The sequence below is a fragment of the Nilaparvata lugens genome, chromosome 1 (assembly GCF_014356525.2).
Source record: "Nilaparvata lugens isolate BPH chromosome 1, ASM1435652v1, whole genome shotgun sequence".
NCBI lineage: Eukaryota > Metazoa > Arthropoda > Insecta > Hemiptera > Delphacidae > Nilaparvata > Nilaparvata lugens.
This window is the reverse complement of record NC_052504.1, coordinates 74,470,722-74,497,055: the sequence shown is the minus strand read 5'-3', so window position 1 is coordinate 74,497,055 and position 26,334 is coordinate 74,470,722. Positions and strand designations below refer to the sequence as shown.

The 26,334-nt window shown below is 33.6% G+C and overlaps 2 protein-coding genes across 6 annotated transcripts in view; one reads left to right on the top strand and one right to left on the bottom strand.

The window, feature by feature from the left end:
• Window positions 1-16,222, bottom strand: part of LOC111058393 (V-type proton ATPase subunit B) — a 19,711-nt gene extending 3,489 nt beyond the window's left edge. Inside the window, exons 1-8 of one of the 2 annotated variants that reach the window (XM_039442900.1) lie at window positions 15,960-16,222; window positions 14,902-15,056; window positions 12,738-12,909; window positions 12,226-12,365; window positions 10,831-10,977; window positions 8,584-8,914; window positions 2,360-2,547; window positions 496-625 (exon numbers count right to left, since the gene is read on the bottom strand). In XM_039442900.1, the coding sequence (XP_039298834.1) occupies window positions 496-625; window positions 2,360-2,547; window positions 8,584-8,914; window positions 10,831-10,977; window positions 12,226-12,365; window positions 12,738-12,909; window positions 14,902-15,056; window positions 15,960-16,050 (1,354 nt within the window). In that variant the 5' untranslated portion in view covers window positions 16,051-16,222. Of the gene's footprint in view, window positions 1-495; window positions 626-2,359; window positions 2,548-5,889; window positions 6,221-8,583; window positions 8,915-10,830; window positions 10,978-12,225; window positions 12,366-12,737; window positions 12,910-14,901; window positions 15,057-15,959 lie in introns of both variants that reach the window. The other variant, XM_039442890.1, reaches the window with a different exon arrangement.
• LOC111056784 (neurofilament medium polypeptide) lies at window positions 16,184-26,334 on the top strand. 4 transcript variants are annotated; one of them, XM_039442927.1, is made up of 7 exons: window positions 16,536-16,676; window positions 16,905-16,999; window positions 20,529-20,722; window positions 21,604-21,849; window positions 22,877-23,148; window positions 24,668-24,770; window positions 25,835-26,334. In XM_039442927.1, exons 1-7 carry the CDS (start codon window positions 16,665-16,667, stop codon window positions 26,008-26,010), a joined length of 1,098 nt encoding a protein of 365 aa, XP_039298861.1. In that variant the 5' UTR covers window positions 16,536-16,664; the 3' UTR covers window positions 26,011-26,334. The 4 variants fall into 4 exon arrangements, with proteins under 4 accessions (XP_039298843.1, XP_039298861.1, XP_039298848.1 ...); XM_039442914.1 differs by having other exon boundaries at window positions 16,538-16,647; window positions 16,877-16,999; XM_039442920.1 differs by having other exon boundaries at window positions 16,547-16,629; window positions 16,858-16,999.

Genomic DNA, 26,334 nt, shown 5'->3' with positions numbered 1-26,334 from the left:
TTGTTACAAAAACAAAAAACAACACAACACCTTCATGAGAATGGTGACCACGAAGCCTGGGTTACACAATGCCAGTTGAAAGGCAAGCAGTGAACCAAGTTTACATTGAACTCAGGACAAAAATGAGAGATGCTGGAAAATTATTTTTTACAAGTATAGATATAATTATGTATGAATAAAAATTGAGCACATGCTGATGAGTATGAGCATGGATTATGAATGAGCTCTTTCTCCATAAGCTCATGAAGTATGCTCTTTTTCATTTCGATATGAATACGATTGAATACTTTCCTAGATAGCGAAGATTGTCTACAGTAACTTAAGAAAGAGGGAAATTTATATTTGAATAAATGAACTCTATGGAAGAAAATTACAGAGTTTCTAAATTTATAAGTAGAGATCAGAAAAAACTAAAACGTATGTAGATAAATTGAAAGTAGTAGGGATTCAGTGAGACATACATGGATTTGAAAATGGTAGTTTCTTTCGACTGACCTTGTGAGATGAAATTCTTTTCGAACTTGGTCAAGAATTCCAAGTAGAGCAAGTCATCGGGTGTCAAAGCTTCCTCTCCGACGACAGCCTTCATGGCCTGGACGTCCTTGCCGATGGCGTAGCAAGCGTACTGCAAAACAACACTCACAGCATAATTTCACTATTTCAAAAAATCTTCTGAGAAAGATGATTGAAAGACCTCTTACAATAATTAATATTTTCACAAGTATGGTAATAATAAACTGTAAAATATATTGTACATGCTTTTTGAAGCGTTTAGACTTTTCATAATCTGTTATAACATATAGCTTAGATCACGAACAAACTTGTTCCTTCAAGTTTTGAACTTAACATTGAGAAAAAATATCGAAGAGAAAATATATTTAAAGAAATATAATTATTTAAATATCAATAGCAGGGTGGCTTCATAAAAAATAGAGAATACGTCCCGGCCAAGCTGATTATTTTTGCGCAGTAGTGTTCATTGAATTTCCAACAACTATCCTACTTCCTCTGTGGACAATATGTGCAGTGTGCAGAAGTCTACGGAGGATCTAATAGTATTTGAATTAGATTTTAGCTTATTAGTTAATGGCTTACATTTTTATACGCTCTACATTTCTTATTTTTATCAATAATAAATTATAAGCAATGAGCAAATGCTACAGTTGAGTCAATTCGATTACGTTTGAAATTCATAGGAAAATTGTAAAATTGGAACAGCAATCCTCTAAGTACAAGACTGGACTCTTTATTACCACATACGAATAAATGTAAATATATTTCGAACTGAATGAATTTGTACCTGCGTTGAGATCATAATTCGTTTTTAATTGAAATCTTTGATCGATTTGTACATGAACTAGTGAAAAAGCGACCAGTTGGTTGGAAACATGATCTTGAACAACTAAGGGAATGATCACATTGAATGTGCACGTATTTCTTGTTGGTGACCATATCTTGCTGGTGACTAGGTTCTGTTGGTGATGTTGTCTTGTTGGTGACCATATCTTGTTGGTGACCTTGTGATGTGCAAGTGCAAGCGTGGTCTTGGATGACCAAGCGCGCAGATGAGGAACAAAATCATGAAAAAGCCATAGGAACACTCATACTAAACGCGTGTACTTGCTGGTGGCGTTCAGTGTAAGCATCTACAGGCAAGTCACAACTTGTATCTAAGGCTCTTTCCAGATTTTGTTTCTCGTCTGCGCGCTTGGTCATGCATGATCTCACATGCAATTGCACATATGTGCATCCAATGTGATCATACCCTAAAACAGAGCGCCTAATTTGTTATTTTGATTTACAAAGATACTCATTTTTATACTAGTAGTTCTGTGAACAGTAGACCTCACGCAGTATTCTCATGCACAAGTATCTGATTGAAACTATAGACCTTATGGAAATACAGCAATAGACTTGGCTTCTCTACACATCTGTGTAATCACTTGTCAGCTGATTTATGATGAATAATTCTATAGTCTGATTTTTACTCTAATATTGGCGTATGAAGGAGGCTCCTTTTTTCTTTTATATTATCCTTGAAATGCAAAATTTCCAAAAACCTTGTATATACGTCGACGCGCAATTAAAAAGGAACATACCTGTCAAATTTCATGAAAATCTATTACCGCATTTCGCCGTAAATGCGCAACATATAGGCTAAACATTTAAACATTTGAACATTAAGAGAAATGCCAAACCGACGACTTGAATCTTAGACCTCACTTCGCTTGGTCAATAAGTATTGATTATTATTTAGCTTCACTTTGCATTATGTATTATTTTATTATGGCGAAATAAAATTTGATTTTATTTGAACTAAACTTGGAACATGAACAAGTAAAAAAGAGCATAGGCATACCAGTTGGTTGGAGACATCACTGTGATCCTTGCGTGTCATTCCCTCGCCAATGGCCGACTTCATGAGACGACTGAGCGAAGGCAGCACGTTCACTGGTGGGTAGATCTGTCTGTTCTGCAGCTGTCTGTCTACGTAGATTTGTCCCTCCGTGATGTATCCCGTCAAATCAGGAATAGGATGGGTAATATCTAAAACAAACAAAGAAAATTAATGAATCTTAAAAAATCTATCATTCGAATAATTTATGAAATCTATTATTTTATTAATTTCAAAGGGTACTATAATTCTATTTTATAAATACAAGAAAGTAGCCCTGAATTCATACATTTTAAGTACATTCGAATAATATTCGTGAAAGAAACTTGAATTTAAATTTACGTCCTACTATAGAAACATTCCATCAAGAAAGGATGGATTTGAATGTATGTAGAAGACAATTCACTTACTTATCACAGAGGATAATAAATCTTGTACCTACTCATTTTGTTGCCAATACAAGCCGGAGCATAAAACTAAATTGCGAGATTGAGGAATGGATAAGATCAAATAAAACTGAAGAAAAAATCTTCTAGGCACCAACTGTTTCTTGTTTTATGTTTTGTTTTTTTATCATAGAATAATAATTATTGTTTGTTACTATCTTTTATCTAATTTCAACATCTACTAATCTACAAAATTATATTTGTGTGTAAATTCCACTAATCTTTGTTCTTAATTTGGTTTAATTTCTTAGTTTATATTGAATAAATATATTACTGCAACTTAGGTCTACGCACAGGTTTTACCTTGTAGACTACTCCTTAAACATAGATGGACATAAAAATATACTGCAGTTTTGGGATCATTTTATATATTTAATAGTATTTTTCTTGTATTATTTTTAGATGTTATAATATAATATTATTATAATTGTGTATGTTTCTTAAGAAATAAATTTGAATTTGAATTCACAATGTTTTTACATAATTCATTTCTGATCCACCATTATTGCTAGGCTGTCATTGGCCACTGACCAGTGAGCTACCCTTTTGAATGTGTTTGTTTCTACTACATAAATTATGTCAGTTGATTCAATTTGATTGCAATTTTATAATGATTTGATAGTTGTGGTAATCCATTTTTATAGCTTATTGAGAAACAGAAAATTTTTATGTGGAGCGAAAACTGACTTGACTTATTTCGACCTGATATAAATCTAAATTTGGGAGAGGAATATCAAAGGGTTCGCATTTTCTTCATTCTCAATATGTACATAACATCAATAATGTACAACTTCAAAAGATAATCTTTGAAGAAATTAATGAAGTTAATTAATTAGTGAAATTAATTAATTCGTACATTTATTGTATGAATAAATTAATGAAGAAATACGTCAAAGCCGAATTATCCAAAAACGTTTAATTTTGTTACCGGAATGAGTGAGTGACCTTTTTTACAACTGCCTGAGTATAAAAGTAGGGGGAAACGTAACTGGACTCTGGACTCGTAAGACGATAATAGTAGGCTATATTAAAAATATTTTTTGTTCAATTTGCACCCTTTCCAGACTGTAAATTTTGACCTCATACTTCAGGTAGCTGGTCTTGAAGCCATGCTGTCTCATATCAAAATCAGATTATTTAACCAAATAAGAATCTGATAATTGTGGAGAAAATTATTATTTAAAAACCCAGAAGTACAAGAATTTAAAGAAAAAAGTCAATTATCCAACCAATTATGGAAAACTATATGTTTGTTGAATAATTAGGGTTTGACGTATTTCTTTATTAATTTATTTGTACAATATTCAAGTTATTGATGTTGTAAATATTTTATGTTATATTGGGAAAGGAAAAAAGGCGAACATTCAATATTTATAGAAGAGGGAAAATCTGGAAACTACTATTTTTGACAAATCTCGCCATTGTCCTGTCATTGATGTTGCATAATGCTGTATTTTCTAATTGTAGTTTTATTATGAAAATGAGTAATATACTTCATTCCATTTAGAATTTCTAAATCCGTAAAAACTTTCAATCATATTATCCCAGAGAGGCCCAGTCCCAAGTGATACAATTGAAGCCGGATATCAAATTATTGATTGAATATCCTCTATTATTCGAATAATTCAAAATATAGTTTCATTTTTATTTATTTATTGCTGAGGATCATGTTCACATGAGATCCAGGCTTGTACTTGAGTAATGAGACACATGATTATGAGAGATGAGTTTCCTCAAAAGTGTTACAACAGGTGGTTGAACAAGACATCAAAATATTTCCTCCCTCAGAAAATGAAAATTAAATTGAAATTAGGGCTAGTAGCTTTCAGTGAAACTGGTTAACTTTCAGGATACCTTCAACTTCAACTCAATTTTACAAATAAACTCTTGAATAGAATAGAAATGGAATAAACTCTAACTTTACTGAAAACTTCAATAGCAAGAAACTATGGAGATCATATTTGTAGACTTCACAACGTTTCAAAAGAAACATATAAAACTAATGATAAATCATGGTTATCATTGTGATCATTTTCATTTAGTTTAACGGTTGAGAAATGAAAATATTTTACAGCAGGAAACTATGTAGAGCATCTTCGTAGACTCCACAACGTTTTAAAAGAAACATTTAAACTTAATGATAAATCATGAAAATAGTAATGTGATTTTTTTAATCCTATACTATTAAACGAGCAATTTCTGTTTATATGTTTTTATGTTTATATATCTGTATGTGACCGGATCTCGAAAACGGCTCTAACGATTCTCACAAAATTTGGAACAAAGTAGGTTTATGATATGAAAATTCGATTGAACTAGGTCTCAACCCTGGTATAACTCGCTGAAGAACATTAAAAGGATAAATACGTCCTTGAAAAAAAATCTGGAAATATTGTCGTCTGTCGATACCGTAATGGAAGTGAGTGAACGAGTGCATGTGTGGGATCATTCAGCTGATCTCACGAGAAGAAAAATTCAGCGAGAAAATCTTTGTTTTGTTTATTTATTTTTTTTTTTTTTGAAAACATGATTACTTCAGAAAGTCCAAAATAGTAACTAGATGCTGTTACTGTAGAATAGTACATAGTATATTAACAAATATTGTAGCAAACATAGTACATCATTCTAAATTGTATTCATAGTATATCTATTTGTAATTGATGATGTGTTTGTTTTTTAAAGTGTGAATAAATTGTTATTTTGATGAGTAATAGTAGCTTAACCTAGATTTTGATTTGGACTGTAGTATAAATTTGAAAAGGGACAGTTTTGGGCATAAGCCTGTTTTGCCTCCTCATATAACTGTAAAAATAATTGTACGACTGAGAAAATGAATAAATACAAACTATAAATTCAATTTTTCATTACAAATTATGCTTTTACACTCCAGAGCAAAGCTCGGTCCCCCGATATTTTAGCTTATCAGATGAGATGAAAAAACCTACATAAAAACTATTAATTGTATTTTGATTGTATGTAGATTTCTTTTGTGTATTTTGTGTTGAATTGAATAAAATGAATGAATAGAATATAATGGAGTTGGTGTACCGTCGTTGGGCATAGTGAGAATGGGGATCTGTGTGATGGAGCCGTTGCGACCCTCGACTCGTCCGGCGCGCTCGTAGATGGTGGCCAGATCGGTGTACATGTAACCGGGGAAACCACGACGGCCGGGCACCTCCTCGCGGGCGGCGGACACCTCTCGCAGCGCCTCGGCGTAGGAGCTCATGTCGGTGAGGATGACGAGCACGTGCTTCTCGCACTGGTAGGCCAGGAACTCGGCGGCCGTCAGCGCCAGGCGTGGTGTGATGATACGCTCGATCGTCGGGTCGTTCGCCAGGTTCAAGAACAGGCACACGTTCTCCATAGAGCCGTTCTCCTACAAAGCAAATCGACAGACCACGTTTCACAAAACATGGTAATACACAATATGCCATCGTTCTCCATCCAACCGTTCTCCTACAATTGACAGACGACGTTTCACAAAACAAGGAAACCTAGGTGATACACAATTTCGTACATTAAGTCATTTACACTCATCATAGCTTACAGCATCTGTTAAAAATAGCTATCATGAAAATGATTAAAGGATATTAATAAAATAATAAATTTTAATCAAGTTTTTAACCATTAGGTTGATTGAATAAAAGCTAGCAATTGTTATCTCTTAGTAACTTTCAAGCCAATGCTAGGATTCGAGTCAGTTTCATAATCTTATTTGTATAGCTAGAGCTGAAGAAAAGTTTCTATGATCCTAGTTTTTATTCAATCGACCCAATATAGTAGGCCAAACCAATGAGTCATTCTTTCATCAACAATTTTCTCATAAATTCAAGTAAATATAGAAAAGCTGATTGGTCTTAACTGGGTGTGATTAGAAAAAATTGAAATGATTGAGAGAGAAAGACAGACGAGTCCTTACCATTTTTTCCCGAATGAACAATAATAATTTATTAGTTTGAAATAAGATTAAATAAATACATGTTTATTGTCATTAAGCAACATTAGCAATAGACAAAGTCAAAACTAATACTAGATATTATACAAGTCAGAAGGATATAGGTTAATGTAATTGAAAGTATATACGGTATACATATATAAACACAAACATAACTACAACATCTAAAGTAAACCCAGAAGAATTCAAATATTCATCACTATATACTGAACACAGAAACACAGTACTTAACAAGGCCCAGTCAAAATGGTTAAAACAAAAAAGAAAAGCTTTAAGCAATCAAGGAATCAAATATCAGATTAGAATCCCTTTTCAAGTTTCAACTCAATTTCTGGCCAAAGAAATGTTTCTAATAAGATTTGAGAGTTTGAATAGTTTAGAAAATAGAGCTTTACGCTCAAAGCCAATAGTTAACTATTGAAAACTTTTAAAAATATAGAATCAACTGAACAAATTTGTAGTTAAATGGAGAAAAATGGAAAATGAGCACAAGCTTATTAGTTCCTTAAATAATCATCATTGTTACAAGACTCAGCCGTAAACAAATAAATTGTTCCACGCACTTGCGGATGAGTGGCAAAAATAAGTATGCAATTTTTTTTTATTTATGGGATAGAGCAAACAATACAATAGTTATTTCCAATAACTTTCTCTAACTTATCAAAATTAGGAATAATAGTTCTGGACTCTTGTTCCCTATTACACAATAATTCCATTGATACATAAATAATCAATACGATTGTTGTGAATGATTGTGTTATGAATGATCAGGGATCTACATGAACCTAGCACTATTTGCGATCAGCGTTCAATAGAACAGACTTTTGTTTATTCTCATTTGATGTTTCTGATACGTCGGTAGCACTTTAATTTAAATCTCCATACTTTTCTTCAGCATCAGCCCTCCCAATAATTACTGATAACATATAATGAGCCTGTATGTTATTTAATAATATATGGTGTATTATTTCTGCCATATTATAGAAAAATTTCCTTGCAAATTACAATACAACTTGAAAAAAAGCAATAGGTAGTGCTATTCTACTAATTTTCTATAATTCCATTCATTATTCATTCATAGAATATTCGACAACATATCTGTGTTGAATATCAATAGATACTTCTTACTTATGATGTAGAATCTTACATAATTTCGATCAATTTTCACCAAGAAAATATTCATTCAAACTCAAATCGCAGCGATCACGATGGAAATGTATCAGGCAGCCTTCCTTAAATTATTTGAAGCAGGAATTGAGTTACATCGAAACTATTTCTCATTGGAATTCTAACTTTGTAAATAGGTAGGATTGTTGTGTGATAATATTGACAAACCTCGAAATCCTGTTTGAAGAATCGAGCAGTTTCCATGTTGACTCCCATGGCTGCGAATACAATAGCAAAGTTGTCCTCAGAGTCATCGAGAACTGACTTTCCTGGCAGTTTGACAAGACCAGCCTGTCTACAGATTTGAGCAGCAATCTACAATAATAACAAAAATCAATATTTAATTATCATGGAGAAATAACAGGGTAATCATTTTTATTTCAGTGTAGTGAGTGCAAACTATGTCTTAGAAATATCATTCATTAATTTACTAAGCCCCCGAACTGAATAACTCACTAATCTTATGATTCAGACGACTTATTTATAGCTTAGTTCAGTATATTTTTAAAAATACATAAAAACTATTAATTGTATTTTGATTGTATGTAGATTTCTTTTGTGTATTTTGTGTTGAATTGAATAAAATGAATGAATAGAATATAATGGAGTTGGTGTACCGTCGTTGGGCATAGTGAGAATGGGGATCTGTGTGATGGAGCCGTTGCGACCCTCGACTCGTCCGGCGCGCTCGTAGATGGTGGCCAGATCGGTGTACATGTAACCGGGGAAACCACGACGGCCGGGCACCTCCTCGCGGGCGGCGGACACCTCTCGCAGCGCCTCGGCGTAGGAGCTCATGTCGGTGAGGATGACGAGCACGTGCTTCTCGCACTGGTAGGCCAGGAACTCGGCGGCCGTCAGCGCCAGGCGTGGTGTGATGATACGCTCGATCGTCGGGTCGTTCGCCAGGTTCAAGAACAGGCACACGTTCTCCATAGAACCATTCTCCTACAAAGCAAATCGACAGACCACGTTTCACAAAACATGGTAATACACATATGCCATCGTTCTCAATCCAACCGTTCTCCTACAATTGACAGACGACGTTTCACAAAACAAGGAAACCAAGGTGATACACAATTTCGTACATTCATTCATTTACACTTATCATAGCCTACAGCATCTGTTAAAAATAGCTATCATGAAAATGATTAAAGGATATTAATAAAATAATAAATTTTGATCAAGTTCTTAACCAATAGGTTGATTGAATAAAAGCTAGCAATTGTTATTTCAAAATAACTTTCAAGCCAATGCTAGGATTCGAGTCAGTTTCATAATCTTATTTGTATAGCTAGAGCTGAAGACTAGTTTCTATGATCCTAGTTTTTATTCAATCGACCCAATATAGTAGGCCAAACCATGAGTCATTCTTTCATCAACAATTTGCTCATAAATTCAAGTAAATATAGAAAAGCTGATTGGTCTTAACTGGGTGTGATTAGAAAAAATTCAAATGATTGAGAGAGAAAGACAGACGAGTCCTTACCTATTTCTTCCCGAATGAACAATAATAATTTATTAGTTTGAAATAAGATTAAATAAATACATGTTTATTGTCATTAAGCAACATTGGCAATAGACAAAGTCAAAACTAATACTAGATATTATACAAGTCAGAAGGATATAGGTTAATGTAATTGAAAGTATATACGGTATACATATGTAAACACAAACATAACTACATCTAAAGTAAACCCAGAAGAATTCAAATATTCATCACTATATACTAAACACAGAAACACAGTACTTAACAAGGCCCAGTCAAAATGGTTAAAACAAAAAAGAAAAGCTTTAAGCAATCAAGGAATCAAATATCAGATTAGAATCCCTTTTTTAAGTTTCGACTCAATTTCTGGCCAAAGAAATGTTTCTAATAAGATTTGAGAGTTTGAATAGTTTAGAAAATAGAGCTTTACGCTCAAAGCCAATAGTTAACTATTGAAAACTTTTAAAAATATAAAATCAACTGAACAAATTTGAAGTTAAATGGAGAAAAATGGAAAATGAGCACAAGCTTATTAGTTCCTTAAATAATCATCATTGTTACAAGACTCAGCCGTGAACAAATAAATTGTTCCACGCACTTGCGGATGAGTGGGAAAATAAGTATGCAATTTTTATTTATTTATAGGATAGAGCAAACAATACAATAGTTATTTCCAATAACTTTCTCTAACTTATCAAAATTAGGAATAATAGTTTTGGACTCTTGTTCCCTATTACACAATAATTCCATTGATACATAAATAATCAATACGATTGTTGTGAATGATTGTGTTATGAATGATCAGGGATCTACATGAGCCTAGCACTATTTGCGATCAGCGTTCAATAGAAAAGACTTTTGTTTATTCTCATTTGATGTTTCTGATACGTCGGTAGCTCTTTAAACCTCCATACTGTTCTTCAGCATCAGCCTTTCCAATGATAATTACTGATAACATATAATGAGCCTGTATGTTATTTAATAATATATGGTATATTATTTCTGCCATATTATAGAAAAATTTCCTTGCAAATTACAATAAAATTTGAAAAAAGCAATAGGTAGTGCTATTCTACTAATTTTCTATAATTCCATTCATTATTCATTCGTAGAATATTCGACAACATATCTGTGTTGAATATCAATAGATACTTCTTACTTATGATGTAGAATCTTACATAATTTAGATCAATTTTCACCAAGAAAATATTCATTCCAACTCAAATCGCAGCGATCACGATGGAAATTTATCAGGCAGCCTTCCTTAAATTATTTGAAGCAGGAATTGAGTTACATCGAAACTATTTCTCATTGAAATTCTAACTTTGTAAATAGGTAGGATTGTTGTGTGATAATATTGTTTAGTGTGACAAACCTCGAAATCCTGTTTGAAGAATCGAGCAGTTTCCATGTTGACTCCCATGGCTGCGAATACAATAGCAAAGTTGTCCTCAGAGTCATCGAGAACTGACTTTCCTGGCAGTTTGACAAGACCAGCCTGTCTACAGATTTGAGCAGCAATCTACAATAATAACAAAAATCAATATTCAATTATCATCCAATGAAGAAATAACTAATCATTTTTATTTCAGTGTAGTGAGTGCAAACTATGTCTTAGAAATATCCTATTCATTAATTTACTAAGCCCCCGAACTGAATAACTCACTAATCTTATGATTCAGACGACTTATTTATAGCTTAGTTCAGTATATTTTTAAAAATATATAAAATTTTAAATTGTAATTTTAATTTGATTACAATTAATTTAAATACAGTTTTGTTTTTGTGGCAATGATAATTACTGATGACATAATTTATATTGTTTTAATAATTTATATAAGAAAAGAATGAAAACATCATATAGCTGTTTTTGCTGTTTGCACCACGACAAAGACCTTATGCAAAAATAATTCTGAAATGTTATTATCATCACAAACATAAATATGCTTTGTAATGAATATTTACTAAAAAGTTTCCACTAATGCACTTTTAATGTTAAGCTGTTACATATTCAAAAATGACAAATAAAATAAAGAGTGAGTCAGATAGTTCTCTGTGTTGTTTGAATAGTAATATTGAAGTAGGTTTCCATATCGAATACCAACAACTTGAAATTGTCACAACCACTGATTCATTCAAAAATATTGAGATACAATATTCGGTTGTTACACCATTACATATATCTAGTAACAATAGTATATCGTAGTAAAAGTAAAAGCATTGTATACTTATAAAAGATAAGATAATATTGATTGTATAAGTAAAAGATAGTTAATAGTGTAGTAACTGGAACTAGTATCTTAATATGTTTTAATACATCAGTGGTTTAGACAATTTCAAGTAATCTTTATTCAATTATAGGTGAGAGGGGTTTATTTCAATGAGGGGTGAGAGGAAAGAAACAGGAATGTCATTAATTCATAATTTGTAACATTCCTTCTTCTTTCCTCTCACCCTGCGATGCTCACAATAATTATCTACACTTAAACACGGTCAAACGTAAAGATATGATTAATAATCTGCTGATAATATCGCCAAAAGATTCAGAGAATATTCTTGACATATCGTGATAAAAAATCAATGTGGCAAGAAGAATATATAATGAGAAAATCAATCTTTTTATGCATCAATACTGATAATAATATTTACATCCAATTACTATTCTTCATCATTTACAAATAATGCACAATCACAGTAAGTGCTATTTTGAAAGATAACTACTTCAACTTGAATAAACACAGATATGATAAAATGATGGAAAAATACGAACTTCGTTGTGAGGTAGACCGGCAGCTGAAAAGATGGGAATTTTCTGGCCACGAGCAATCGAGTTCATGACGTCGATGGCTGAAATTCCAGTCTGGATCATTTCCTCGGGATAGATACGCGACCAAGGATTGATGGGTTGACCTGAAAGTAAAAGATTAAAAAAATGATACAAAAACATAGGCTAACACAAGGAGAAAAACAGAGTAAAGTGAAAACTAATCTAAGCAATGCAATCTTGATCTAGAAACAAATGAATGGAAAAATGTATTCTTATTATAAATGTCTCTTGGCTCTGACAGTTTTGACAAAGAGAATGAGAAGTATGTTTTCTTTCTAGGTTATGTCTAGTAAAGCTGTTGAAAAAGCTATGTCTAGTAAAGCTGATGGGTTGTGTCTAAAAAGCTGATGAACAAAAATTGGCAGGGGTGAAATACCAGCTGAAAGGAAAACCATTATTTCAGGTTCGAGAAAAGATGAAACGAAGTAGAAATAATAATTATTGATGGTTCGTACCTTGAATGTCGAGATAATCCTCGGCAAGAATGGGAGGTCCTTTGTCGATGGGCTTACCACTTCCGTTGAATACACGACCAAGCATATCTTCTGATACTGGCGTCCGAAGGATATCACCGGTGAACTCACACAGAGTGTTTTTCGCATCAATTCCGGAAGTTCCTTCGAAGACCTAGGATGGATAAAAATATCAACATTAGTCATCATTTAGGAAATCTGAGAATCTTTTAGTTTAAAATTGATTTTTGAGAATACTTTTTATGAATCATCAATAAGAACAAAAAAAATATTTATCTAAGTTACACAAATAGTTTTCAATCAATATCATTAATGGAAGTAGCCAATAGATATTATATGCAACAAAAATATTTCAAATCGCTGTTGCAGCAATACTATGAAGGAGGAGCCATAACTAATAGTAGATCTCCAGTATTTATCTCATTCGGTTTAGCATATTGATACAACTAAGTCGACTCAAGAAGTGGAAGATACGCCCTATACCATAAGATATATTCTTATGCTATCTTTTATCTATGGTTATACCCAACATAAATTCTGGTCTAATCACCCGCTATTAATATCTTTCTAACTCTATCTACTTTTATAATTTTTTTTTTAAGAAATCGATTTTGCAGTGACGCCTAATAAAGTAAGTGTAAGGGGAACGGACACACAAGGCATTTTATTAAACGAATCGTTTGCCGCTCAATTGGACGCATGTATGGAAACACGGAGCATCTAATTATTGACCTGCTACGAATCGTCTGCCGCCTGAACTCTGGCTGTGTTGAAGTCAATGGAATTCCTAGCTAGTGTTCCCATGCACTACCTAAGGGTGTGCTAATTCGCTTTCTTTCAGAGCATAATATTATATGGTCTGGTTCTCTGGGGTAGAGTCGCTGATGTTGGACGTGTGCTGCGTATGCAGAAGAGAGCCTTGCGGTCATCTGTGGCACTGCGGGGCTGACAGACTGGCTTATTGTCGTCATCTCTTTGTTAGAGAGGATACTTACGGTATTTGTACTATATATTTTTCATATCCTTTGCTGGACACATGCGAATGTGGATGATCTTGCCACCAGGCAGAGTTTTCATGCCTACAATACAAGGGGGATTCATAGATTACACAGATTACACATACCGTCCCAGAGGCTGAACAGGACGCGAACTGGCCTTACCCACCTGTCTGTGAGACTATTCAACAAGCTGCCAATAGCGGCAAGAGACCGGTCGACCAGACGATTTCAGGGCACGCTGAGGGAATTGCTGGTGGAGAACCCATTGTATTCCATCAGTGAGTTCGTAATGTTGGACAACACGCTGGTGAGTTCGTATTTTGACTTTCTGTTGTCGTTACTAGCTTTTAGGGATTAGCTTTCCTTTTTTTAATTTTTTGACATGTTCTTGTAGTCTTGTGATCACATTATGGATCTAAAATACTAAATAAATTCTAAATACTAAACGCCAGTCCTCACCGCTCCCCGAAAATTACATGTGCACAGCTCCACTTGCTAACACGAAATGATGTGCCGAGGCAGACGCCAGTGCGAAGAACGAAAAGACGAAAGAAATCCATGCGACGAATCACCTGCCGGCGCTGCTAGTACCGTGTGTACAGCTTCATTGAATTACATTGCTCCAAGCGACGATTCGTTGGACGCTTCGAATGACGCCAAAGAGAAAAACTCATTGTGTCTCAAGGGCGAAACCATATTGAGCGTTTTTATTGTCGGCAGGGCAGGAAGCTCTCCGATTGGCTGATTGGGTTGGCACCTGAAAAACACCTTATATGGTCTCGCCCTAGCAATAGTAGTATAATTCATTTGAATTCAATATGGATATGAATATTTGGATAAGATCTGGAAACATCTAAGGCTTGATCAATGATAGATTATGTTAGGCCTAAATGATTTCTAAAGAAATCTATAATGTAAATTACTGAGCAGAATCTTGTTATTATGCTATTGACAACCAAATATAATATTGTTGATAATAAAAGCTTCATGCTACACACCTTTGGTCTTTGAAAATAAATCATATTCATCTTATTAACGACAAGTCTTTTTCTTTGAACTTTGGACTTTGAAACTAAATCACTATCATAGCAAAACATTTCTAATGAGTTTAGAATTACACTGTTAATCTATGCCTACGAAATACTAACCTGTACAACAGCCTTAGTGCCGCTGACTTCCAATACTTGACCGGAACGAACAGTTCCATCAGCAAGTTTGAGCTGAACAATTTCAGCAAACTTGGGGAATTTGACCTCATCCAAGATCACCAAAGGGCCGTTGACACCACAAACAGTTTTATATGCTGAAAAATGAAGACGACTTAATAACGGTACCAGTACTAGAATAACTTACCAAGACATAATCTAGTATTTTTATAATTTCTGATAATGTTAATGTAATTTAGTATATTTAGAAGATAATCAAAACTATTCTAGTTCTTGGGTTAAAACAAAATTAAAATAATAAGAATTAGGCCCAAGGCTCGTATTACATCAGGTCATCAATTTCATCAACCAGTGTGACGCCAAGTATCCGGCCGAGTTCCAAGGCAGTTGCTACTATTGCGCTCATGAAACTAGGGTCGTTAGCTGGGACACAAGTATTAAGCTAGTGACTCTTATGCTACCCAGGTTGGTGGCCTATTGTAATACAAACTTAGAAGGCATACACCAAAAATGGGCGTTCCAAAATATTTTTGACTGATAAGCTTGAGTGGAAAATGAAACAAACTGTTTTGGCTAATCATTTTTGAAAATATTCTTTCTGAAACCATACAAAGGCACTTTAATATAACATAGCCCTATAACAAATAATAATAGTCCTGAATTCTCAATTTTGAAGTTAACCTACATTCAAATAGTAGAGCTAAAGCCATGTATTGCTAAGGTAAAGAGCTTTCTTTAATAAAATAGTTCAATGATAAAAACAAGGAATTGAGAATGTTTAATTAGTTATTGACTTAAACTTATTTCTAAGGATAGAAATGAATGAATGATCATCACCCAAGTATCGAAAATTGATAGCTAGAGCACTGAGTATTTGATGGTAAATGTTGCAAAATTTTGTTTTTTATCTTCAGTAAAAGAATTTAACATTCAAATTTTGTAAAGAATAACTGATATTTCCTTCAAAACAAAAAAATAGATCTCAAAGCAGATCTTAAAAAGCAGATTTTTAAAAAGCTTAGAAATCTCCCAATACTTACTCAATCTTGGCTGTGAAATGAAATCCCTTGAAACTGCCAATACATGCTCCTTGGCAGCTTGAACAGCCCCTAAAGTTCCTGGATAAGCCATTTTATTTTAAAATTTACTAAAACTTCTAATGGCAAACAGTGAATTCCAGAACCAGAATGAAACTACGCCAGTCAGCAGTGCAGTCACACAGCCAGAAGATAGTGACCAGCTGATCAAGTCACATGATTTTATCACGAGCTATCGGGCAACTCCCAGCCACAAAGAGGATAAAGCATTGATTTTACAAAATTAGTTTTTTTTTCTCGAAATTAAAATTTTTGTTGAAAATTTGATTTGAAAAAATTTAATAATCGTAACTATTACATGGAAATCTCTTATGAATTGCCATTATTCAAAATTGATAATTGATTGTTGTGAATATTTTAACAACATCATATTTGTGTTAAAAAATATTTAATAATTTTTGTGCTTACATTATCGTGCAACTTCACTTTTTAAATTTCAAAACTATTTATTGCAATGACAGCTCTGTTTATTCAATGTTGCCAGTCTGTTTATTATAGCGCGACAGTTGTTTAAAATTTCTTATTCTCAAAAATTATTTCCAAGCAACCGTCACACAACTAAATTTCTGTACTGAATTGACAATGATTTAAAAATTTATCGTAATAATTCGATATATTTCTCGGTAAAAAAGTTAATTATTTTTCATTATGGCTGAAGAGGAAGCTGAAAATGAACAACAAGACCAAAGACACAACGATGATTCATTTGATTATGGTGCATATGGAGCTGGACTTGGTGACTATGATGAGGGAGGGTAAGATCAATGAATGTAGAGAAAAATATTTCAAATCATTGGGTATTTATTTTGAAGCAATTATTTAAGTATCGTAATAATTCGATATATTTCTCGGTAAAAAAGTGAATTATTTTTCATTATGGCTGAAGAGGAAGCTGAAAATGAACAACAAGACCAAAGACACAACGATGATTCATTTGATTATGGTGCATATGGAGCTGGACTTGGTGACTATGATGAGGGAGGGTAAGATCAATGAATGTAGAGAAAAATATTTCAAATCATTGGGTATTTATTCTGAAGCAATTATTTAAGTATGATAATATCAATTATTCTTATTTGAACAACAATATCTTGATAAAATGTTTCCAAAGACGGTCGTTTTCAAGAGTGCACCAGTGATCACTTCATATCAATAGTATCAATTATTATAACATTGACGGTATTGAGTTAACTAGTATATTTTTTAGCTATAATATTGTTATGCCTGATTATTAGCTAAATGTTTAACTATTCTAGTTAGTTATTAGTTTTAATTTGGTTTTGACAGTTTCATTTTTAGTATAATAGTTTGTTTTATTTTAAATACGATACAGGTAGTACCTAATGAATAACTGATATTTGAATACTATCAATTGGTACTAAAATAATAAGAGCACAATTGCATTAAAATTAGTCGGTTCCTATTCGGTTCCCCAGATGCTAATAACATTGAATTGATCAAAGAAATTCAAACATTTAAATATTCACTAGTAACCCTCATTTTCACTAGTAATGCCTCCTTTTGGTGGGTCTGAGGTTAAGCTCTTTGGATTCATGGTTGACTCATCACTGACATGGGATATATTATATGTAACCGACTCTCCAAAGTAACATATCTGATACGGAAACTGAGAAGCCATGTTACAAGGAATTTCCTGATGGTTACTGCATACCATGGTCTGTTCCATATGCCAGATCAACTTTGGGGTCATGCAAGTGGATGTCACAGAACTTTCCTCCAACAGAAAAAAATGTAGTTCGTATAATAACATCATCGCCATACTTGGAGCATTGTCGCCCGCTTTTCAGGAGGCTGGGAATACTCACCGTCTACAGTCAATATGTGCTGAACTCCCTTGTGCTTCTGAAAGGCCAACTCCACACACTCCAAGAGAGGCCAGATCCACAACTATTCAACTAGAGAGCAAGACAACATTGGCCTCCCCTACTCTAGATTGTCTAAGCTGTACACTTGCCACCCAATGCGCGCATTGAAATTTTACAATAGAATTCCACTGCAGGTGCGGGAGCTGGAGGAGAGAGTGTTCAAGAAAGTGATTCGAAAGAAGCTAATTAATCTCCCTGTTTCTATTCTTCGAGTGAGGGGGAGATTGTATGTTTTGTCAGTCTCTTCAACTGGTCATCTTGAGATTATCAGAGAAGTTCTTTTTGACGGCTTCTCTGATTGTTTCTCGTGGAATTAATCACAGTTAAAATTTAACCGGCTTTTGTGCAACCGGCATTTATTATTACATGGATTTCAAAATATTGAGCGGAGTCTATCCGGCATATACACAGATAGAAGAAAATTAAATTGAATTGAACCCCCCGGCTAGTAACCCCGCTCAAGATTTTGAAATCCGAGTAATATTAAGTGCCGGTTGCACAAAATCCGGTTAAATTTTCTAATAATTTTTTTATAAACCGAAGGATTTGAAAAGATAAATGTTGAGTAAATCAAATCAAATCAAATTGGTTTTTATTATCATGATTTCATAGGGTACAAATATTCATATTATACAGCAACGTTACATCTTCTGCAACCAAACAATCATAAATAAAACTTACAGTTGAACTAAAAAATTAATCATTATAACTAAATCTAGTTGTTATTATATCGTAGCTCCAGAAAATACATTATATTTTTAAAAACTTCATGAAAACTCTCCACAAAGGCAAAGCCTGTGTGTGCCATCGATCATTGACATAATTTTTACTTTCCTTGCCCTACTACCATAGGTAAGGAAAGTCTTATTGCTTTCCAAAAAAAATTAAGGTACCCCAATTTCAAATTTTCTATACGTTTCAAGGTCCCCTGAGTCCAAAAACATGATTTTTGGGTGTTGGTCTGTGTGTGTGTATGTGTGTATGTGTGTGTGTGTGTATGTCTGTGAACACGATAACTCCATTCCTAATTAACCGATCGACTTGAAATTTTAAACTTAAGGTCCCTATACCATGAGGACCCGACAATAAGAAATTCAATAGAATTCAATTCAAGATGGCGGAAAAAATGGCGGATAATTACTAAAAAACCATGTTTTTCACCGTTTTCTCGAAAACGGCTCCAACGATTTTCTTCAAATTTATACCATGGATAGCTATTTATAAGCCCTATCATCTGGCATGAGTCTCATTTCTGGGAAAGTTCCATGAGCTCCGTAATATTCTTGAGAAAAATGGCGGATAATGACCAAAAAACCAGGGTTTTCACGGTTTTCTCGAAAATGGTTTTAACGATTTTCTTCAAATTTAAACCATGGATAGCTATTCATAAGCCCTATCAAATGACATGAGTTCTTTCCTTGGAAAATTGCAGGAGCTCCGTAATATTCTTGAGAAAAATGGCGGATAATTACTGAAAAACCATGTTTTTCACGATTTCTCAAAAATAACTTGACCGATTTTTTTCAAATTCATACCCTGTATAATTATTTATCAGCTCTATCAACTGGCATGAGTTTCCTTTCTGGGAAACCAATGGGGGGTCCACCCCATCCTTGGGAAATGGACTTAGTAACCTCCTTCTCGTGCATGAGGTAGGTAGGTAGCGCAGTTCATAAAAAGAACACATAGTCGAGATATTTCATCTGTAGAACAGCTGTTTTGACGACTTTAAAAAAATGACGACTAAAAAAATCATCGAATTTCACATTCACACAAAGAAAAAGTACTTTGAAAACAATTATATATACACCATATACAGAAGTCTGATCGTAGTTTCAAATATGAGCAAGGAAAGTTGTGTGAGTGTACCACACCAGATTTTTTGAATAAATATGCTACTAGGCGGATTTTTTAGCCATGGCAACATATTTATTTAAATAAATAAATATGTGCCTCTATGAGTGTGTTGCACACTAACTATGACCTGTATATTACATTTGACACCATGTGTCCGAGCACATAGCGGCCCATAAATGATTTAGTATCGAGTTTTATTACACTATAATAGGAATACCTGATGGGTCATCTGACTTTAGCGGCCGGAACACCACATTTTTGCGACAAGACTCTTGGGTTTTGGTGTCTAGTTTGTGTTTTACTAAATCAGCCACCCTAACCATTACTGGCCTACCATTGCAGCTTCCTTTACATAAAAGCAGAGAAAACTACTATAATTCTGTATTCTGTGATATAAGGACACCACTTCGGTGTCTTAATGTTATAAGACTCGCTTAAGAAATAGTTGAAAGTATTTGAATCTTGGTATCTCACTATCCAATAATATGCATTTAAAACTGCTGATAACTATTATATTATATTACTCCAAATTTAAAATTATCATAAAAAGTTACAAGTTATTTGAGCTAGTTCCTCCTGACAATGATCAAACAAATATGTGTGTTAGACAAAAACAAATTTTATACACTCTTTAGATAATCCATTCGGGATATGATTTACTGACTGAAAAAAATTATTAAAATAATCAAGCTACTTATTTTATTCACCCAAGTTATTTCGCAATGAAAAAATGTATATAGAACAAAAAATGTATTAAATTGTTCAACAGTGGCGATAAAGGAGGAAAAAGGGTTGTAATATGTCTGGAGGAGGATTCTTCCAAGTTCAAACCAGAATTGTACACGTTCAGAAGGACAGATCCCAAAGGCGTCGCCAGAGGGCCACCCTTCTGGGTACTTACCGATCATCTCATTGCTGTTATTTGGAATCTATTCAAAGTTCCGGCTGCTGAGGAACCAATCGGTAAGTAACATTGATCATTGATTTTGAAAACTAAAATGAAAATCGAGAACTGTATATTTTTATCCCTTCTCATTTATGATTTCTATGTTGTCTATGATTATTAGGTTCCAATGACTTGTATTAAAATTTATTGACTTATTAAGTGGAATTTGAAAAAATGATTATTCTTTGAATAAAATTAGCAACTTGACTTGGAATAGAAAAACTTTTTTATTTAATAACTTGTCAAGACCTACCACGACAGTGACATTCAAAACTACCACGTTGTCACTCTACCACTGACCACGTCATAATCAAAAAATACAATACAAATAATTTAATAAAAAACATATATAGAAATTGCTTATCATTTTCATTAATAGTGTCACAAGAGAGTTAAAGATGTAGCTGGTGAAGCTACGGAAACAAGTTCTTTTGTAAGTATATCAATGAAAATTAGTTGAAAATTTTTATTTGTGTTTTCAATTATGGAAAAGCACCAGAATATCACACATAACACAACTTCAACAATATAAATACTTAGGGACTGAATAGCTTTGAAATTTCAAGTGTTACGATTTGAATAATTATATACTTTGAAAACTATCAAACCATTTTTCGAATAATGGTTACAAATGGTGTATAGTATATTCCCACGAATCATAGCATTAACATCAATCAAAAACAGAGCTATAGAAATAGATAAAATAAAAAACACAGAAACAATGGAAACCCTCTTGTAATTGATTTAATTGATTGTGATTAAGAATATTTTATGTTCAACTAGAATTTATTTTATTTTTATTGGATTATCAATATGGAAAGTGAAAACTATAGTTTTATATAATAGGCTAATATACTGTGCGTTATACATTGCAATGATTGTATTATTTTAATTCCAGGAATCTCACAACTACAATGGGCGTTGGAATTCCTGCGAAGCATCCGAGATGACACCGGGGAGTATCCCAGTTATGTGCAAATATCGATAAGCCAGCTGGAAGATAGGCTGCTTGAACTGTATGCTTCGGTGCCTTTCTTCACCGAAGAGGCCGTAGAGGAGGAACAGGCTCCACGAGAAAAGGAAGAAGAAGCAATCGACGAAGGTGGTGGAGAAGAAGGAGAGGAGGAAGGCGAAGAGGAAGGAGGTTTGCCTACTCACAATAACACATTTTTTGACAATAAAATTATTTGTAGCAAATATAACTCATTGCAATCTTAATCGCATCTTGGAGAAAATATACTTAGACATATACTTAGGCAGATGACACATTGCAGTATCAGTGAAAGTTTCCGGTACATTGAGAATATTAATCACTCTAATGGGACTTACATACACCCTCTGCCGGGCTGGGTGGAAATAGTATGAGGGAATCCGCCTTTTAACTTAATGATAGTTTGAATACAAAGGCTGGACATTTTTATTCTATTGATTGGAATATTCTGCTCTAATTATTTGTAATATACAACAGCAATCATTTGTAATATACAACAGCAATTATTTTCAAGATAAATTTTTAGTAAATATCCTAGAAACATTTTAATGATTCATTGTATACTACTACGTAAGAGTGATTTATACCAAATTGAAATTTGATTTAAAAAATCTAGAATTAGAAATAAGCTTCAAGATAAGTTTGGTTCACAGTTGATTTCAAGCTCCCGGCTCTCACTGGAAATTGGATTAACCAATTGTGAACTACTGGACCAACTCTAAATATGAATAGAAGTTTTAAATGTTGCATTTGTAATCAATATTTTTAATCAAATTTCTAATCAATACATAGATTTTCGTTCTGATTATGCAAATTTATTTACGGATCGAATATCTATTATTTTATTTACGATACAAATGACACTGATGTAATGATAAATCCATATCCTTCAATAAATACCTTGATAAATATACTCAATCTTAATGTTTCTATTGTTTGCTTGGATGATTCTAATTTATACAGTTTATCTAATAATTTCTCATCATCATTCATCACTTTGATATTGCATAAGTCACAGCCTTGAGGAATAGATTTACATCAATAGATTGCGATTTATTCAAGAACATTAGCGACACATTATGTATTTTATAGAATTGGTGGCAAAATTTTTGTCATATGCTGTAAAATATTTCATCTATCGTTGCTTGATTAATCAGATAATTCAATTTGCACATTGCAGGTGCTGAAGAATCAGGAGAACCTAAGAAGAAAAAGAAGCGTGTCAAGTCGTCTGAGGAAGGAGGAGAAGAAGGCGAAGAAGAGGAAGATGAGGAAGAGGCCGAAGAAGAAGAGGTCGCGAGGCAGACGTTTGGCAGTCTGGTGGAGATAGATCGACCTAGCATGATGACCAAGCGAATTTCAGACAAAGTCAAAGTTCCAGAACTGCACAAAGATCTTATTGCATCGGTTACACTCAAAGATATTATGGCCAAGGCTCCTAAGAAGCCTATGGTACGTGCTATTACTACAAATATTTCAATAAGTTATTAATATTCCAACTCTTTTATATTCGTCACTATATAATGAACTAGCCGTCAGGCTCGCTTCGCTCGTCATATCCGTCTAGCCAGGGGGCTCCGCCACCAGGGTAAAAACGCAGATTTTGGGCGTATCTATGGCGTTATTTCAAATTCCTTCCAACACAGCATTATTACACCCTAGCTGAGCTTCTGTACTAAATTTGAACATTTTCTGTTCATTTGTTCGTGATAAAGCTGAGAAAACGCTAAAAAAAAACTCTGGAAAAACGCAGATTTTGGGCGTATCTTTGGAAATTTTTCCAAATCCGTTCTTAGTGCGCCTCTAAAGGTCCAACTGAACATAGGCTACCTACCAAATTTGAACGTTTTTGGTCCGGTAGATTTTTAGTTCTGCGAGTGAGTGTGTGAGTGCAATTTCGCTTTTATATAATTATATAGATGACAAAGAGTTGTCAAACAATAAAAATAGCAGCAAATTCGAAATCCTACATAGAAGAAAATACTTGTACTATGCTGGCGACATGAAAATAGCTACCAAGGAAATCAACAGTAGATCTACCATTACACAAGAATTCGGTTCTACCATCACATGATAAGCATTCAAGAGCTTTGGGTTATCTCTGCTTAGATGTATCGTTTGGAAATCTAGTTTTAGTATTTTTTCCAATCAAGATTACTGTTTACTATTAGAAATCATTCTTTATCAAGATTCGAAAACTTTTATTACATAGAAAAAATTACTGAAAGCTAATAAATATAATACTTTTTCCTACAGTTACCTTGAAAAGTGACCATTGCTGCACTGATTACAGAACGCAAAGTATCACTTTTCCGCTCTAGTGCGGGAAAAATTTTTCCTGCACTCCAGATTTGCAACATGGCAACGCAAAATAGTTAGTAGGTTATATGGAGCACCAGTGCAGCAAAATCAAAATTAAGTTGGTAACTGTGACTGTGGTGCACATTATAAGAGTCTTGAGGTGGTGGACTGTGGTGGATGACAGCAGTTGACAGCACACAGCCGCCATTCAAACACACATACTACATTCTATTTTATTTATTAATAATAAAATTACAGAGATATACATTTGATGGATTTCAGGCAATTTTACCCATAATTACCCACTTTTCTTATTCAATGGTAACTGTAGGAAAAACTTAATGTGAAATACGTGCGCAAAGTTCCTCTGCTGCACTCAAGAAACCATTCCGCCCTCGCCTACGGCTCGGGCGTAAACGTTTCTTTCGGTGCAGCAAACTGTCACTTTCCGCACTAGTTGCACAAATAACTATTTCATCATTTTCATAACTAATTTTCAGGGTTAAAGTGTACGGTACTTTTAATATTTTCTGAATGCTATAGGCTACTGATTTCCCATTTTATACTGCTTTTGGAGTAGGCCACTAGATGTATAATAAAGCTTAAGCCTTACTTTATAAATAGTCATCTGCATTGATTAAGTATCGTCACAAATTGTGTTTTTTTTCAGGGCAAAGATGAGCTGCACGAGTTTTTAACAAACAAGAAGTCTGCCCTCAGTATTAAATCAGGAGGAACAAGCAGTCAAACCAAAGTCTCAACAGTATCTCCACGTAAGCCTTGCTTGATTGCTTTTTACATAATTAGAAGTGTGCTATATAGAAAATTTTCATCAACATTATTATTATTTATAATAAGAAATTTCATTCTCATGTAACAGGATGTACCTAAATGCGACTTCAATCAAAACATATGAAATTACAAATGCAGTAGTCAATCAGAAAGTATAGAATGTAATACATTCTATACTCTCTGTAGTTAATGAAAAAAATTCCATAAATTTCAATATCGTTCATTAAATTGTCAACTTTTAACATAATATTTATGGTGTTTAAAGTTGACAAACTGATGAAAGTTATTGAAGTATAATATATTCACTCATCAATAGCTAATCTCTGTAAAGTTCTTTTGGTGACAGCATTAATGTGGAATGACGATGCAAAACGTGAATATCATCAATTTTACTTCAGAAGATGAAATATCAAGAAAACCAGGCTTCCCAAAATACGTTAATCTAAATTCTAAAAAAATATAATATTGATACATTTTTACTTTTGAGTGATCTCAATATTTCAGTCCACTAAATTATTCTAATCCATATCCAGAGTCCACATCAGATTGTACATTAAACATATCAGCATGATGTCTTTATTAAATAATTATTCAGATAGTTATATAAATTATTTAAGATTGATCAATGACGGCGAACAATCTGCAAATAGTGTTATGTAATAATTTTTAGATTTGAAAATAGAATTGAGTAAAAGCGAGTGTTTTCAAATAAAATCTGTAAAATTTTTGACTTTGTCAGGCCTTGGAGTACATCTATTTGGTGAAAATATAAAGCGTTGTTGAATCGATTGGAGTCAGTTCAATGCTTTTCAATTTCATTGAATCCTATCATTTTCTAACAGCTCTGGCTGCACAGTTCCTATCATTCTTTGCCAGACATTGATGAGACTACCTAATATTTCTAGACTAGAAGTTCAAAGTGGGTTTTTATGAAGCACATATTATAATATTGAAATATGAATCCTAGTTTTGGTTTTACATTGATCATTTAACATCAGAACTCTATAAATATCATTCAAATAATTTGTCGAAACTTGTGTTTCAGCCGGTGCTTCCCAGGGAGAAATGTTGAAGTTTTTGAACTCATTACGCAAAGAGCAAACGGACAGAATCAACATTGAGCTGAAGCAGTTGGACAAGATTGATGAGTTCATGAAGGATGTGCAGACAGGAAACTGTGCAATGGGAGAGAGTGCCATCAAGGCATTGTATGACAGATAGATAAAGTGGCAAAGCAAAGTTTCAGTGAATAACGCACTCAGATTACGTCTGTAATATGAAAAAGTGAAAACTTAACACTTTTAAACTACACTACAACTATTCCAGTCCATCTTGGAAACCCATTACAAATCTTACACTACACACTCAACAAAATATTTTCACTATTCTTTACAGATAATAAATTTGAGGATGAAATCCAGTTGTCCAATTATTTAGATACATTATTTCAATACCATTTCTATTTTATCAGGTAGCTTAGAAATGACTCCTATTCGTTTGATGTGATTATACTAAACTTGAATAAAAATCTTAACTAAGCCTGAC